Source organism: Amphibalanus amphitrite, unplaced genomic scaffold (genome assembly GCF_019059575.1).
Source record: "Amphibalanus amphitrite isolate SeventyFive unplaced genomic scaffold, NRLGWU_Aamphi_draft 000635F_arrow, whole genome shotgun sequence".
Classification (NCBI taxonomy): domain Eukaryota; kingdom Metazoa; phylum Arthropoda; class Thecostraca; order Balanomorpha; family Balanidae; genus Amphibalanus; species Amphibalanus amphitrite.
Window position 1 is genome coordinate 202,187 of NW_024882129.1, and position 17,886 is coordinate 220,072.

The 17,886-nt window shown below is 48.5% G+C and overlaps 1 protein-coding gene across 7 annotated transcripts in view; it reads right to left on the reverse strand.

Moving 5' to 3' along the window:
* The window catches only part of LOC122363691 (fasciclin-2-like), a 97,025-nt gene that overhangs the window by 4,549 nt on the left and 74,590 nt on the right, over positions 1–17,886 (reverse strand). For all 7 annotated transcript variants that reach the window (XM_043333208.1, XM_043333213.1, XM_043333209.1 and 4 more), the window contains 9 exons: positions 12,799–12,940; positions 12,388–12,511; positions 9,648–9,955; positions 4,845–5,022; positions 4,026–4,334; positions 3,406–3,728; positions 2,208–2,305; positions 1,641–1,798; positions 1,100–1,295 (listed from right to left, as the gene is read on the reverse strand). In XM_043333208.1, the coding sequence (XP_043189143.1) occupies positions 1,100–1,295; positions 1,641–1,798; positions 2,208–2,305; positions 3,406–3,728; positions 4,026–4,334; positions 4,845–5,022; positions 9,648–9,955; positions 12,388–12,511; positions 12,799–12,940 (1,836 nt within the window). The remainder of the gene's footprint in view (positions 1–1,099; positions 1,296–1,640; positions 1,799–2,207; positions 2,306–3,405; positions 3,729–4,025; positions 4,335–4,844; positions 5,023–9,647; positions 9,956–12,387; positions 12,512–12,798; positions 12,941–17,886) is intronic.

The following is a 17,886-nucleotide window of genomic DNA, read 5'->3' on the forward strand; positions in this document are numbered from 1 at the left end:
GGAATTGGCGGCTGACTAAACTAAAACCAGAGTAAAACGAGGAACAAGTTGTCGAAAAGAAGGCAGTGGCAGGATCATGGTTTCAGCCAAAAGAACGCAAGGAGCAAGCGCACTTGGATCAAAATGCAACGCAACGGACAAACAAAAGCATAGCGAGCGCCGTGAGGTCAAAACAAGGCAGGACGATTCATTGAGATCAACTCAGGAGAATGGACCAGGAAGGATGTGATCTCGTCCTCATGGAAGGCTGTTCTAGCTACTGATAAATAACGGTAGAAGGATATTCATGGGAGGCCGAGATCGACAGCGATCGATTCCAGATGACAAGGCCCGATGAAACCAAACCGAAATAAGGTCTGCTTGGTAGAAGGAAGTGAAAGAAAGTCATTACAAACATACTAGGGAAGGATTCGGATACGCTTCTCGGAACACGATAAGGAGAGCGAGGGTGCAGATTTTTCGAAGCGAACCTTCGTGGACTGATGTAGTACTTGGAACGGACTTCGAGTGGACGAAATGGGCAAACCCACGGAAAGTGGCGGCATCGGCTCATGCGACAAGGTGGACAGGTGGACGATGTGGGCGAGGTGGAAGTCATATGTGTGGAAAAAGATGAACAGACGAACAGACGATCACAAATGCACGCATATCAGCAAAGCTTAAATCACCCCAAACAGGCTCAGACAAACAAAAGCCCCGATCAGGTGAAGTGGTCTTGCCTGCACAATGCCTCCCACCTCAGAGTGTTCGGCATGACGCGCAGTGAGGTGTCACCTGAGTCCAAGGTCCAGTGCCTCAAGTCTGGTCTCACGAATCGGGTGATACCAGTGACCAAACCTCGGGGCCAATTAGTCGCAGCTACATGCTGATGCCGAATGCTTGCATGCCAAGCGGGCGCTGTGCCTATGAGACTCAGACGACAAGACTCAGGCTTGGTACCCCATGACTAGACTCAGGGACGTCTTCTCCCTGACTTAGCTGACTAGCACGCGGCTATGTGGCGCCCTACTCTCTCCCCCACCCGCAGAACCCTTCCTCAGTGACCCGCCCCCTACCGACCCCATCCTTACCAGGCCGACGACCCCAAACAAAAGCTGACCTTGCCCGGGCGCCGTTCGCACGATGATGCTGGCCGGCGCGCCCAGTCCTATCTTGTTGTGCGCTCGCAGCTCGACACGGTAGTGCGTTCCGGCGCTGAGCTTCTCCATCGTGTAGGCGTTGTTACCCGGGAAGTCGACGTAGGCCTTGTGCTCGGAGGAGACGGATCGCCACTGGCCAGTCTTTGTGCTCATCACCTGACGGTGTAAAGGGGCGCTCAGTCAAAACGATGCGGGATAGCAGAAGTTCTAACTATGATACAGAATTACAAGCGTGTACGCATGCGAATGGCCGCAATGATCACTGTCGTTCACGTGATTTTAACCATGCCTTAACACACACATTGACACACAATTTTTGACGTAACACACAATGTTGCGACTTAATAGAACATTCACCGAAGCATTGGTCCAGTATCTTACATGACCATCAGCAACGAAGCGTCATGATTTTGACAATAAACCGAAGATTGTCTAAATAAATCCAGATACTAGACTTTGAACCCATCACCATCGATCCCAACAGCCTCCACGTAACCATACCTCATAGTAGGTGACCTCGAAGTTGTTGATTTTCTCTCCGTTGTTGGCGCCCGCCTGCCACTGGACGGAGAACGAGTGCGGCGAGCTCGAGTTGACCACGGGCACCTCTCGCGGAGACAGACCGTCGCCCTCGGCAGGGGTGAGAGTGGAGTCCGGCACTGGTGGGAGAGGAGGGGTGGTGAGTCAGAGGGGTGAGAATCGAGGGAGGGAGGAATGGGAGGAAAGAGACACCGATAAATAAAATAAGCTGTAAGGTGAAAACAACTATGGCTCGTTGCTGTGATCACGGTGACTATAAATAACAATCGGTTGTGATAACACTGCGGTTCGTACATATTAATGAATAATGAATATGACATACGTTATGGTGAATTAAACGTTGAGACAAATGGGAAAGGTAGCACAATACTATATATCAGCTATCACAGCTCATTATCTGCATTCTTCATCATAATCATCCGCCGGCTCTAGGACTAAGCACATTCTCCCAGCGCCCCAACATTGTCACAACATCTCCCCCTCTCGGACCCTGTTCCGTCTCCCTCTTGCTTATCACTTGACACTTACACAGGATACGCGGCGCCTCGGGTACGTCAATCTTTGGCATCACCATCGGCTGCTCTGCCGACCACTCGCTCAAGCCGACATCATTCTTTGTGGCGAACCTGGCGAAACAGGTAGGCATGGTGGTCAGAGAATGGTAAAACAGGGACGAGCAACGAGACGAAAAGGAGACAGCCGTCAATGAGGCGACTTGGAGCTGAGGATAAATGTACTAGGATTAGGAACTAAGTTAAAAAGACAGCTGGCAAAACATGATTTAGAATGTTTTGCAGCGCTCCTAGCTCGTTTTATTTGATTCATGGTGTTTTTCACCTTCTAAGTCGTGTTTGTTTCTGGATAAATGCTGACCCGGCACTTTGCCGATAATCCTAATAAGCCGACACACCTATGTAGAAGCATTCATACATATATTACACCTAGAACTTAGGAGTATTCATATGTTAGGATTTTCGGTGCAGTAAACGGTGCAGTTCATTCTAGCTCCTAGCCTGAGGCTTACCAACTACCGGACTGGTGTAAATACACGTCACAATCGAAAACAGCTCTAAAACAGACTAAAACGGAGTGCAGGCTTTTCGTGTTCAGCCGATAAGCAAACGTTCGCGCATAAATCACATAGTATGCGGAACGCCGCTGCTGAGTTTATTCAGCGACTTACTGCCAATGGAACAGAGTGCAAACACAGGGGTGCTAAGCTCGTGTGCCGTTTTCGTGTCGTTAAAATAACAGAACCATGTAATTTGGCTCGCTAAACCAGCTGCAAACCAGTAGTGGAGTGATGGATGTTGTGAGGAAAGTAAAACAACGCAATGGCATGAAACAACCGATCATTTGCTTTCCTTGGAATAAAATCAACAGCACGCGAGCATAAATGGGACAAGCAGAGAATTTGATCCACGTGCACCCATCACAACAATTAGAAGCAGAAATGCAGTAAGAATGGGAGAAAAATAAATCAATTTAATACTGAAGGCAGCTCGAAAGCAATACCCACATAATTTCAACTTGTCATGCCTACCAAAACACATTCAACGCCTTTGTCTTCTTGAAGTTTGAACGCCACTAATCCCTTCGATGTGCCGTTCTTTCCACTTCCCAACACACTCCTCCGCTGTTTCTTCCATCCCATTCCATCCCATCCCATCCCATCCCATCCCATCCCTTCCTCCTCCCATTCTTCCCTCTTCGCTCGCTCTCTCACCTGAACACATATGCTCGCTCCGGTCTGAGTCCCGACACCACATAAGTAGTGCCCACCGGCCATTGTAGCTCCTCCTTAGCATCCCACGAGTCGCCCTGCTGCTTATACTGCACCGCATACGAGATAAGCGGTAGGCCTCCGTCGTTCGCCGGCCCATTCATGTCGAATGTCACGGTGGTGGCGGTGACTTCATGGAATCGTACGTCGGTCAAAGGACTGGGCACGGTGGCCTCGAACAGCTCGATGTCCAGCATGTTGTCGCCGAGCAGGTTGGACGCCTTGCACGTGAACGTGCCGAAGTAGGTGGTGTCCACCGGGATCACCTGTAGGAGAAAATTGTGTTGGTACATTACCAACACAATTTCATACACAAGTAAAAACAACAACGGGAAAATGAGGCAAGAATTATACAAAATACACAATCGCAAATGCTACATTTCACGTTGCATATCATCTGCACGGCTAGGCTCACCAGTAGTTATCTCCATAACCTTGTCTCGATTCTACCGTCTCACCTTAACCGTCCCCAAAAAAGTTAAAAACACCTTTCTCGCTTATCGTCCTCCCTTCCTTTCCTAGCTCTCCTCCCCCTCCCACTCTTCCGTCTCCCCACCACCGACCTGTAGCACAGACGTCGGTCCGTTGCCGATCTGCTGAATGTTCTTATCCAGATCGCCGTCAGGTCCCAGGCGACGCCGCTTGAACTCCCAAGTAATTGTGGCGTTCGGGATCGACTCGGCCACGCATGTCAGGTTCACAGGGTTGTTGTGCCACGAGAATATCTCGTGCATGGGCGACTTGTCAAAGTCTGGTTTGAACTGGGTTGTTATGTGGCCGTTCTTCAGCAGTTCGCCACCCTTGTTGATGGCGATGCACTCGTACAAGCCGTCATCGGCACGTTTCAGGTCAGTGATGGTGAGAGTGCCGATCTGAGGGAGGGAAGGGGAGGTCACATGAGGTCAGGGAGGTCAAATGAAGTCAGGGAAGGTGAAATGAGGGCGTTGGGACTAGAGAAGACTCGTCTTAGCAATGCACTGTGATACTTATTAATCTCCCCAGCATAAACATGCACTTTTCTGTTGGATGCCGCCTGAGCACACTACTTCAACTTCACCCCACTTTGAATGTGAAGTTTCACTGATTTTCAGCACGACCCCACCAAACCCTTACCAAACAGACTCTCGCCCTAACCTGACCCTGTATTGACTCTTCCTTTACCTACACCAACCCCGCCTCGAAGCCGTCCCTTACCCCCCAACTGACCCCAGCATCAGCCCGTGTTTGCTCCAACTTGACATCACCAGCCTTCATTTGAACCATCAAACTCTTCCTGAACCCAACTTGACCCTGCATTGACCCTGCCTCACCCTAACCAACTCCACCCTGACCTCAGTTTAACCCCTGACTTCATCCTGACCCCCTGTCTCACCCCTACTGACCCTATAGCCGTCCTCCACCCGTTGGCTCAGCTGTATACGATCATCATCTGGCGCAGTGCCCTCCTCGAATCGATCATCACGGCCCAGCTTCCTGAATTTGACCTCGGGCAGCGGCGAACCGGCCACCTTACACTCGAGCCGAGCTGTCTCTCCCTCGTTCACTGTGATGTTCTCGTATCTGTGAGAAAGACGGGGCAGGTTAGATAGAGGGAAAGAGTTGGGGAGGGGGAGGAGCGGGGAGAGAAAGAGTCTGAGAGTGAGAGAGAGAGAGAGAGAGAGAGAGGAGAGAGAGAGAGAGAGAGAGAGAGAGAGAGAGAGAGAGAGAGAGAGAGAGAGAGAGAGAGAGAGAGAGAGAGTGAGGGAGGGAGGGCGAGGGAGAGTTGTAGACACAGGAGAGGTTAGGAGGCAGAGGTGTAAACTGTAGATAACTAGATGCGAATATGTGGATACTGGATAGTAAGAAATATCAAGTGACGCGGTGGAGAGAGTATAATGGATACGGGCTTCAAATACTTTATTCCTACGATTTGAGTGAGTTTTGGTTTACGAATAATGCTTCTTTTAATAATAATGCAGCTTATTATTATTGTAGAAACTTAAAATTATTAAATTGTAGAAACAATTTAATACACTGAAAACAAGTTGAAAGAACGTTATGCAAAAGCATCTTAAAATATTCCACACTTAGGTTTTTTGGGTATTACGGTAAACTGGCTTAGAGGCGAAGCAGAACGTCTGGTTCATGAAGAACACACACAGTGTTTCACATAGACCGAAGACACGTGCTGCTTCTTCGCGTGCAATCTTAGTGGCCCCAGGGGGGCTTCAACTCGACCAACACCGGTTCTTCTTCGTTCTCCCTAGTCACGTGATATTACGTCACACCAAGCGCGCGAAAGATAAACCCTTTGAAGGTTTTGCACGAACTAGCATCGGGTTTAAGAAGAAGGGGTTGTAGTTTAATCAGTGTAATGGCTTTCATCAAGACCACGCCCGCGGTACCACGTTCTAGCGTCCACCGGAAGCGATCGCCATTTTTCGATCGCGTTGGATCACGCTTTGTGCAGTGACGAGCGGCTGGTGCAAGATTGGGTGAATGGCAAGTAATCAAATATTGAAGAACTGAAATAAGGTTAATTTTTTGCTTGTCAAGTGTTGTGTATTATTTATATTACTTGTGATTGACCATAATAAGCAATATCACAACGCTCTTCAAATGCATGGATGAATGCATTGGATGAAGACAATTCATATGCAAGACCAATCAATGCAGTAAGTATTTACATGTTGTATAAATGCCCCATAGCTTAAATTATGCATGTGGTATTTAGACAAATCTCCCAAATGAAGATAAACCAGGAATAGAATCAGCTTGCCATTTTGGGGTCAATTGATTTAGGTATAAATTTGGCTGAGTTTAATAAACATATGTTCGTGCTGATTAGTGCAATATTTTATCTATACTACACTTTATATGTCAAGTGCATTATTTTATTTTTGGAGTAGGCTCATGGTCTCTGAAGTCAATCTAAGTTTCTTTACTCCCTGCCTGTTGAATAACGCATCCGCCCGACTCTTCATTCTATAGGGGACGAGGCCATCTCCGCTCTGATTGAGGCCCTGGAGTCTGAGGGGAGCGTCCTGGCGCGCGCCGCGCGGGGACGTCGACATCGTCGAAAACGCTGGCTTGAGGCTGGTGGTGGAAGGAGAAACTGTATATGTGATTTGGGAGAATGCGATATCGCCACCCGGCTGCTGACATGGGCGATAGCGCAAACATACAGTGTTTGTGAAAACATCCACTTGCTAAAGCTAAAAATGTGTTCATATTTGGCTCCTGGAGTTCTTTGGCTTGGATGTGTAAGGCAAGTGACGCGGCCGAATGGAAAGCGTTCCTGCAGGCTGATTGCGGGCTGATCGCAGACTGAATGCGGGCTGGTTGCGGGCTGATCGCATGGGCTGGTTGCGGGCTGGTTGTTCCTGACTGGAGACTTGCAGGCTGATTGCTCAGAGTAAAGAGGAAGGTAATACATTTTAAGGTGTATCAAGTACTGTGTTTGCGCAGCAGATGTGACGGCGCAGGTCGATAGCCATGCATGGGAGGTTCAATAGACGAATGAACGGGGATTTTGCGGTATTGCAATAAGTTATGTTGTTCATTCACATTTTAATCGAAGTGCCGCAGAACCCGACTGCCAGAACAACGATGAATTCTGCTCACATGTTCAGCCAAGCATTTTGCATTCAACAGCGAACTCGCTCATACGATGTACTACGAACGTCTCCTTGGCTCGGTGTTTCATCTGTGCGAATTATTACCCCTTTTCCCCGACCACTACCGGAATACTACGACCCCCATTATCCTGAGCCCATCCGTCTGGCGAACGCTACCTCCTATGGCGAGCGAGCTACTTCACTGGCCATTTAGGAGACCGACATCGGCCGGCAGGACATCAAAACTTGAGGCCGAGCTGCTCGGTCGAGCGGAGTTCAAACTCGACTTCGCTCTGAGATGGCAGCTAAATGAGGAGCCCGGCCGATTGTCTGAGAGGGACTTTTCCGTAGGAGCCATGGGACCCAGTAGAACACCATAGACGGAGGTCAGGCAGGGTGAATCCGAGAGGCTTCACTGGTCATTGGTTCTATGGATTCATCAAAAATGCTTCAAAGTAGTTTAAAAAAAAAACTCATTTTAGATCATTAGCAACAGGAATAAAATTACTTTCTAACACGAACCAGACAACCGCGCACGAAGGTATATGACTTTTGAGGAACAACTTACGTGCATACTGGCTTACAGACACTTGAATTTATTCGAGCACATTTCGTGACTGCGCCTCCTAGTCCTAATACAGTCTTCGACGGTCGACCGACTATAGAAATCTGACCGACACAATGAATGGCATATGGAGCGTGTCAGCACACTGAACCGAAATCTTACTGAGCAGATTGGATGGTCACGCAGTACCAATAGAGCCGAAGACAATGTCTCGAAGGATACAGCTAGGTCGTATCCATGCCGTTTTCCCAGTATTACATGCATTGGCACGGATTCTGGAGCTTTTGCAATGCGCTGGCGCAGCCTCTTGCGTGAGACTACATGCTGAAAGTCAGGCGTGTCTTTTGTATGCAGAGAATCTGGTGATAATGACGACTGAATTGAGCGACACGAATCGGTTTGTATTCTTCGGTCCTAGGCCAATGAGGTGACAAACTAATCCAGTTTGTGAGATAGCCACTGACTCAGTTACAGCAATAGCCATATTATGACCCCACTATCAAACGCTGAAACATAGTAAAACCCCTTCCTAATTCCGCTAAATACCACTGCCAGCTACCCATGAGCTTATCACTTTCGATAGCCGATGTGCCAATTTAATTTCAAATTAATCTGAGCCTATCGTGGTTCGCCAGCATGGTTCAATGATGAGCCTGGCCAAACCACTGACAGGTCGGGGCTGAACGGCAGTCGGCCTGGGTGACAGACTGATGGAAGGACTGTCATGCGTGACTGGTTGAAAAATGAGCTCAGGGCTGACATTTTAGAGAGTTAAGCGTTGTGAGGAAAATCATCATGATGATTATATAATCTGAATAAAATGACAAAATAGCAAAAATCCGGGGGTTGAAATAGCAAAATCCATTAGGGGTTGACAAAGATCTGTGATCGAATATACCCGAATTTTTGCTATTTAGTAATTTTATTCAGATTATATGGAGGATTCGGTCCATTAAATATGTCCAGGGCTGACAGTCAGTGCCTCGCTCAGGATCAGCATACGCCATACACGCTGAGGATAGGATGGTAGAACGGTCCTATACAAGAACGTCAAAATGCGTAAAGCTCATCGGACATCATTCATTAGGTCTCTTAGCCTGGTCAGGCTCGGGTCTCTCTCTCTCTCTCTCTCTCTCTCTCTCTCTCTCTCTCTCTCTCTCTCTCTCTCTCTCTCTCTCTCTCTCTCTCTCTCTCTCTCTCTCTTCTCTCTCTCTCTTCTCTCTCTCTCTCTCTCTCTCTCTCTCTCTCTCTCTCTCTCTCTCTCTCTCTCTCTCTCTCTGTCTCTGTCTCTGTCTCTGTCTCTGTCTCTGTCTCTGTCTCTCTCTCTCTCTCTCTCTCTCTCCTCTCTCTCTCTCTCTCTCTCTCTCTCTCTCTCTCTCTCTCTCTCTCTCTCTCTCTCTCTCTCTCTCTCTCTCTCTCTCTCTCTCTCTCTCTCTCTCTCTCTCTCTCTCTCTCTCTCCTTCATCAGGGTTTGATCCACCGTTCGTCAAGGGCACATAAGTACCGAATCATAACACGACCATTACATAACGAGAGGGACAGACCTGTCACGTCAGAGACAAATCAGTCCAATACCCAGACGCCAATATGACGTACCAACTCCGGTCAATCCCCGTGGTTTGGCGCCAGTGGGATGGGCTATATCAAACAGCAAACAAGCTCAATTGACAGCACGATCCTACGTGACATCACCATGTATGTTTAGCTAATCCATGAGGGGAGTTACATCTCTCCCTCAAATGTACACCAATGCTTATATTCCTGGGACTGACGGAAATAAAGTCAATGTACTATGTATACGAGCCCCATTCCTAAGTAAGACCGCCAAGTAAGAATTTCCAAGTCAATCCAATTGACCAATCAACAACAGCCAATCAAAGTCCTAAGTAAGAACCAGATCAATCCAATTGACCTGAAAACCACCAGCTATATGTAATCGGTATGAATTATTGAATACTAAACTTCTACAACACTTCTACGACACTTCTACCGCACTTCTACACCCACTTCTCTCCCCTTCTCACCTGATAATTTCCGGTTTGACGATAATAACCACATTGACAGTAGTCTCCACCTTTCCCAGCGCATTCTCCGCCATACAGCGGTACTCTCCGCCCATATCCCTCCTGGCAGGGTCGAAGTTGAGCGTGCCATCCTTAGGGTCCACGCTCAGACCGTCAACATTATCGGCCTCGGCGTTCTCGGGGTTAACCCAGGTAAGTGTGGGCAGGGGTTTGCCGGCTGTTCGGCACGGGATGCTACCCTGTTCCTTCTCGGTGACCTCAAATGTAGCGCCCTCGGCCGGCTCCAGAATCTGGGGTAGAGAGTGTACCTGGAGGGAGAGAGGGGGTCAGATATGGGTCAGAGAGGGGGTCAGATATGGGTCAGAGAGGGGGTCAGAGATGGGTTAGAGGGTGAGAGGAGAGCTCAAGAGAGGGATTGCCAGAAAACGGAGGACACATCGATCATGAGAGCCATGTCAATCGAGGGAGGCATCAAGTAACAACAATAGGGAGACACTTATGTGACGACAGTTGTAATCACTGCACCACATATAAATCGGGTTGAAGACATATGTAGAATTGACGATGTAGCATCGTTAACGAAAAATGGAGTAAAATGGTCTATGCGCAGAAGGGCGCAGGATAATCATATGACAAAGTCACGACCTACAGACCCAGATGGGAGAAATACAGGGAAAATGTAGGCATATAAAACACTAATAGGCGGGCAGCGTTGAGTTTCAAATATCTAATTGTGTTCAACACATCCGGATATCATATTCATTTGATGACGCACGATCTGTGAGCGTAAGATAACGCCAACAAATTACAAATTAAAGCATTTACTATCAACATCAGGTGTGCCAAAAGTCACATAAATTAGCTCCATCCGTCATACTATCTGCGTCTCACTTGTCGCTCGTGAACCAATTAAATGCTATCCAGCCGCAGATGTAAAAGGTGGTCAGACGGTCCCATCCACGCACCAATCCATAATATCGTGTCGGTATGACGGATCAAAGCCCAAATTGGAAGATCAAATGCGGCGACAAGCCTTCGGTGGGCGTCAGCCACTAGTTCGAAGCACGGTTGCCTCTGAAGTCTGACGGCTCCCAGGCTGCTCCTGTCGTCAATGTTACGCCCGACTGCCGAACTGACATGTTCATGAGATAGAGGCATGATCAAAGACTGATAGTGATGTGGAAGGTTTCAGAAGTGTAAGCGATTGAGTGTTCAAAGGTTGTGCAGGATTAAGCATTTGAATCAAAAGGTGTGGTAAGAGTAACAAAAATGGCACGCAGGCTCCTGAGCTTTCACAACTGCTTAAAAACTTCACACAAAAGATATGACGACAAAAAATAAAAGTTTAAGTTAAAAGCCTACTCACTTTTCATAACCCTTACAACATGAGTGCTGAAAACGGCCGATAAAACAATATTGCCTTCCAGTATTCTGCATTACGCATGCCTTTCATCTCTAAACCACACTCGCGTCTAGTTCCATCACTGCCAGGCGTCACATGTTCCAGCCATCCCGATGTCACCTACACGGCTTGGCGACCAGTCTCCCGTAACCGACTTCTGGGCCTCGTTTCATAAAGCTCTGCCGTAACTTACACCTTTCCGTAATTCACACCCTTTCAAACTACGGAGCGCAAATAAATCCGTTTCACAAAGCCACAACTGGAATTGTTTACACCTCCGTAACTAAGCACATTTGCGTAGTTACCGTAATTTATCAAGCGTCCTACAAATTACAATTTCATGTCAACACTTATTTTTTACGAGAATTTATAAAACAATTATGTTGAATTTAAATCTTAAAAATTATTTATGAAAAAAACAAAATTGATATCGATGACCATCCTTTATTAAAACAATATATTAAAAACAGCAGAAAGCCAGCTAAGCAGAAGTGCCTAACTACGAAAGTGGCGCGGCGCGGCGAATAAACAAAATTCCGATAGTGGCCACAAAAAGCGACTGGTACAGAAGATTTGCAGTTTCTTTTTCTCATTTTGGCTGTTCTTTCTTCCTCACCGGGCTCAACATTATAAAATATATTAAAAATTAGCTTCGAATCTTCACATTAATTCAAAATCACGCAACATTTTTGTGCGTAGTTTACACCACTGATATCAAGAGCTTGATAAAATATTTAGCGTTAATTACGTCGTTTTATGAAACCCAAATGGCATCAATTGGTCCGGAATCGAGCATTTGCCGTAAATGAAGCTCCGTACTTTCGATGGCGTGAATTACTCCGGTCTCCGGCTTTATGAAACCGAATTGGCATCAAATACGCCAAATCTGGCATAATTGACGGAACGCCGTAAGTAATTCCTTTTATGAAACGAGGCCCAGCTGTCTGTTTTCCGCAGCTGTCGGATGCGACTCTGAGTGGTCATTTGTCACAGAAACAGACCCAGTAAGTGGTCGGACGGCTGTCGCCCAAACGCGTGTTTAAAGTTGTCGCCACAACACTCTGCGGAGCGGGACATTTGGCAGCCGGGACAGATGGTCGCGAGGGTATAGCAATGACGCCATTTGGAGCACCACTGTTGCTCCAACAGTGGTGCTCCAGTACCGGTACCGGTGTAGGTACCGGACAGCATGGAGTAACGTTGCAAATCCCGGTAGGTAGGTAGATAAGTAAGTAGGTAGGTAACATCTAGCCAAGATTTAGATGCTGCCATAGCCAGCCATGGTTTAGGAATCTATGGAGGGCAATGGATTGACAAGAGTCCGGAGTAGGTACGCACCTCGACCTGAATGCGCCTTTCAGCCAGTTCGCCCTCGTCGGGCACCTTAGCACGGCAGATGTAAGTGCCGTCGTCCTCAGAAGATATGTCCTGGATCACCAGGCCGTCCTGCTCAACCACGAACCTGTGTGAAGGTCAGGTCAGGTTAGAGGTCAGCTCAGGGTAGGGGTATGGTCAGGTCAGAGGTCGGATCGAGACAGATATGAAATAACTAGCGGTCAGCAAATATGTCGGTTCATAGTCCAAAACATTTGAGTTAAAAGAACTAGGGCCAAGGCAATGGCTAACGCTCTTCCAATCAGAAATCAATCCATGAACCGGTGCCCGGAGGCCAGCCTCGACCACATCTGCCGATTACATACACCTCCCATATCGACCCCAATTTGGACATCGTCCACCGCGTCCACTCACCGTCCACCCGACGAGATGGTCTTGTCGTCTTTGATCCACTCCACAACGGCCACCGGGTTGGCACGCACCACGCACTTGATCTTGGCCGTGGTGCCCTGCTGCGGGTTCTGCTGCTCGGGCGCGTCCTCAAATCGAATGCTCACTGTGGAGAGACGACAAGTGAGTTAGAATGACGGTCAGCTGAGCTGTGAAGTGGAGGAGACGGGTTCGATTCCCCTTCTCCGTTTCGAATAAAGGCAGCTTATTGTGTGCAAAAGCAAAACATGGGAAAGGAAATACTGAAAAATTAGCGATGGAAAAAGGATGACATACAGGGTGGGGCAGACAGATTTACCTGTTTGTTTTCAGTCCATAACTCAAAAAGTTATGAACGGATTTTGATAAAATTTTGCATGCAGCTTCCCAACTGACTCATGTATCAACATTAAGATCGTTTTTGCATTTCGTAATATTTGTTGGTGAGCTATGGCGAAGATGACTAAGAGAGCCCAAATTGCGTCGCTAAAGTAGGTTGGCCATAGCTCCTGAAGCGTTGCCAAACAGCTCGGTGTTGCCGTAAAAACTGTTTGCAGTGTAATTAAATGACTTAAAGGTAGTGTGCCACCTTTGAAAGATTTCCCATTTTATTTTTCCTAGGATAAGAAGCTTCTGTTTTTACCTAATATCGCAAAAAAAAAATCATAAATGAGCCTGGAATAGTGCTTTTTTCGCCTAAAAGTTTTTCGGTTTTTAGATATGTATAACAACTGTAGTGGGCTCACCTGCAAACAGGCGTCGGGCAACAATCGCGAATGCGGCGCACTTGTGACAATAAGCAAAGGTCATTATAGTGTTACGACCATACGACGTACGGGAATGAGTTATCAGCTGTCTAATCGTAGGCAACACAATGTCGAGCCTTAAACTGTAAGCCCGTATTGTATTGTTTCTTTTATTTGGCTGTCGAACATTATTTATGGTTTGAATTATGATTTTATGTAAAATAATTGATATGAAAAAGCCGTCTTATAAGTTATGACCCCATTTCACCACACGCAAGTGGCAGAAATGACAATGATCAGCTGACGCATTTTTCTTGGCCGAAGTCAGAGCGCGCGGCCCGACGCACCACGCGTATTTGGAAATTCCGACCACGACGAGCATCAGAAGCCACCTAACAGGCGTGTTCGAAACCGCAGGAGATGATGATGAACGGGTTTATCGAAACTTGATTGGATGAGCATATCGGTAATAGCGATTTCAGTGTGTGCATTTATTGTTCATAGTGGTGTGAAATGTGGTTGGGGTACGACCGACAACCCGTCGGGGCGAATTTCGCACTGGGGTACTCAAAATTTGAAGAATTTAAGACGTTTCCATGAGTTTTGAAGGTATGGATAAGTTCTAAAAATCCGGTTCTCCTTATCTGGGCCATTAACTCCATACGGTCCAAGAAAGCTGGCACACTACCTTTAAAAAGACAGGGCTGGTGTCGAAGAAGTCCATGCCAGGCAGAATAAGAGATATCTGCTTTAAAAAGCTGGTTGATATCGTGCACAAGAAGGTGTTTCAAGTTCTAGGCGAAGCATGCGCAAACTGCCAAGAGAACTCGATGTTTCGCCCAGAACCGCCAGAAGAATCATAAATGACGGCTTGGGCTTCATGTCATACACGGTGAAACATCTGCACCTAATTTCGGCGGCTTCCAGGGAAAAGCGGCTACACAGGACCCAAAAGACATTGGAGGAGATCAGGAGCGCCGGTAACAAGGCATTCTTCTGGTCCAATGACAACATGTTCATGCTTGAGCCCCAGAGACACTCCCAAAACGTCAGAATTTTGGCAGATGGTTCATCCAGCATTGATCCTGCTATTCGCACCATTTTTCGTCGCCAGAAGCCTGCTGGTGTCATGTCTTGGCTGCCGTCGCATCCGACGGCTCAAAAGGATCCTTGGTCTTCATCAAGGAGGCTGTAAAAGTTAATTTACATGTTTAAGTCCATCTGCTGGAGGAACATGTTTTGCATTGGGTCACTCAGTCGTTCCGAGACGGTTGCGTCTTCGTCCAGGACGGTGCGCCGCCGCAAACGGCCAACATCGCTCAACCGTGGTGGAAGACCCACATGCCTGGGTTCTGGGACAAAGACATTCGGCCATTATCAAGTCCAGACCTGAACCCGATGGACTTCGCAACCTGGACCATCTTGGAGAGGAGGGTGTGTGCAGCAGCACACAGCAGAATCGCCGCCCTGAAGCTGGCCCTTGAGACGGCACCGTCGAATCTTGGCGGGAACACCGTGCGGCGCTCGTGCCCCTCCGCAGAGGAACGTTTCGAGGCAGTGGTGAAGGTCAAAGGTGACTATATTGAGTCATAATGCCGTCGCTGAGAAGTGTATATGTTACTGCATATATGTGCCAGAAATCAATTTGATATCTTTGTTCAGGGCCGAAATATTTAAGAAAATCAAGAGGTAAATCTTTCTGCCCCACCCTGTACTTAGTCAAATGCATAATCCAGCGATGTTTTTTTTTTCTAAAATAGACAACATAAAACCTCTGCAGCCGAGACCACAGCGAGCGCGGGCGGGATCATCTGACCAGGATAAAGGTAAAAAAGGCTGGATAAAGACATCCAGCTCGCAGTACCACCCGTCCGCTTCTCATCCGGCGCGGGATCACGTACACCGCTCTATATCCCGCTCGGGATCACCCACTCAGCGCCATACGCAGCTGCTCGGTGCAACCGCTCTCTGATCTGGATGCCGTTCCAGGGAACCCGGCGCCATTGTGCTGCTCATTATCTGCAGGGCGTGCGGCGCCTGAGGGTCCGACGGACAATGCGCGCCCGCCCGGCAGACGCCACCCGGGCGCTCGTCGTTAGCGACGAGGCGCGCGTCGTTTGCGACGGGGTGGTGCCGACGGCGGCGACGAGCCGTGCCGCCTCACCCAGACAGACGGAGGATAAGGCACGGTCGGTCGCCGCCGCCGCGGCGGCGGATTAAGGTGACCTCTGGCGGGTCTCGGTAATTAGACTCAGTGTTAATATCGAGTGGAATTTCGGCTTAATTGTGATTTGAGGAAATTCGAAAATAGGAGCTACTACTGAAAGCTGAGATCACATTTTTTTTTCATAGTAAAATATTGTTATGAATAGCAGATCTTGCATGACCTTTCGTCTATTCGTTACACCATTAGGTGCACATAAGTGCACTTGTGTTCAACCGATTTGCTATATAAACGACATTTTGACGGCGATCGGCCCCATGAAACTAATTGGTAGTGCCAACGCGTCACCCGTCAGTTCAAGACCGAGTCTGACACAATCAGGAGTGGATAGCATGAGCCACGCGCCTAAATCAGAAGCCCGGCTGCTGGGCTGCCGGGATGGGAAGGACCCTATTTCTAATAGCCTCCGTATTTCAAATAGTCGGCTAGCGTGACACACTTGCGCGTGCGTGCCGCCCCCGATCGATTCAAATTAACTAGCCCATATTTCAAACATAGATCGCCCCAGATTTCCGAAAAGAGGCTAGGATACAGGACCAGAGGCATCTCGCATGGAAGCGCCAAACACTGGGGCATGTAAATTGTGCAAAAAGACACGGAACTAACATATAATTGTCGGATAGCGTCTTTGCGCCAGACAGCACTTGGTAAACATCCATCACTGACTTATACAAAACGTGGACAAACAAACTCCACAAAACGTCTGTTCCATCCGTTAAAAGACACACGCAAGCTTTTAGTCCCCACGCACGACACGCGTGAGCAGGCTATGACTTTAAAGGAAGAACGCGAAAGCAGTTTCGTGACGAAACTGCTTGCAGCGTGCCACCCTTCGAGTCAGCCCAGCCACCGAATGCAGTGACAGAGAAAATTGGTAGAGTGGGTCTTTTGCAGTGACTGCAACCATGCAAGATAACAATGAAGCAATTCAGTATGTCTATTTTACAGAAATACATATGTGGATTGTGGGTAGGCAGCTGTTTCAATTACCCTGGACTGGACGGACACTATATCCATCAGCCTGCCTTTACGGCAAAATCTAAGGGCAAAGTTGGTCTCGAATCTGTCCACCAACCCACGCCATTGACCGTTGACACGAATGACGTCATCATTCCCTCTCGTGATTCTGCCGCTGACGTCACCGGCGTCAACTTCGACGCGATTCAGCACCGGCAGCGAGCACTCCTCTGTTGACGAGCCCCACCCACTCAACCCACGTCCGGCTGTCTCGCGGTCTCACCCACGCAGCCCTGACTGGAAAACTGCCTGCCCTGCACTCACAGGAACCCTGACAAGAAAACTGCCTGCCCTGCACACACAGGATCTTTTCCCAATGAGGCGGTGACAGCCCGGCGCTGTATGAGGGCGGCAGCGGGGGCGGGGGCGGGCTGCGCGTGCAGGAATCCACTCTCGTGTCTGACACGGTCAGCCGGCGTCACCCGAGCAAGACGAACGACTGACACCGGAGCTGGTGGCTGAGGCCGGCCGTGCCGGGACGCCGGGCACACAGAGCGACAAGAAACGGTAGCACGGAGCTCCTCAGAGCTCGGAGCTCATACAACCCCACTGGAGGCACTGCGGGCAAGCTGAATTTGTATCGTGGAAGATCGCAGACGAAATGCAACAACGGAGAAAACAGAGAACGGTTTCATTGACTGACCGTCGCGTCGCAAAGGCCCAAGCACAGAACGGATTAGTCTCCTTCTTCATTCTACTTTTTTTGGATTGTGTCGATCAGGCAAATCATACAATAAAATCAAACTTTAACACTCCTGAAAATAGTTGCAGACCAACATGCCAGATGTATCTCGTCATATGAAGCAGTGTTCCCTCTTCCCTCTCAACTCCGCCTGCCACCCATTCTGTTGCTGGCAAACAAACACCAATGAGAGCCGCCGCTGCTCTTATAGATCGCTGACCTCCCTGTAGTGTATCGAGTACCTAGTGCATCGGGTGTCCGAGGCTCGGCATCGGGCCCCCGGTAATACGAGTGTGAGGCGGCCGCACCCTGCTCGGCTCCAGTCAGAGCCAGCAGTCGAGAGGCTCCGCCCGGCCGCACAGCACGACAGTGCCTTAGTGTTTTGCACCGCGAGTTTGTGAGAA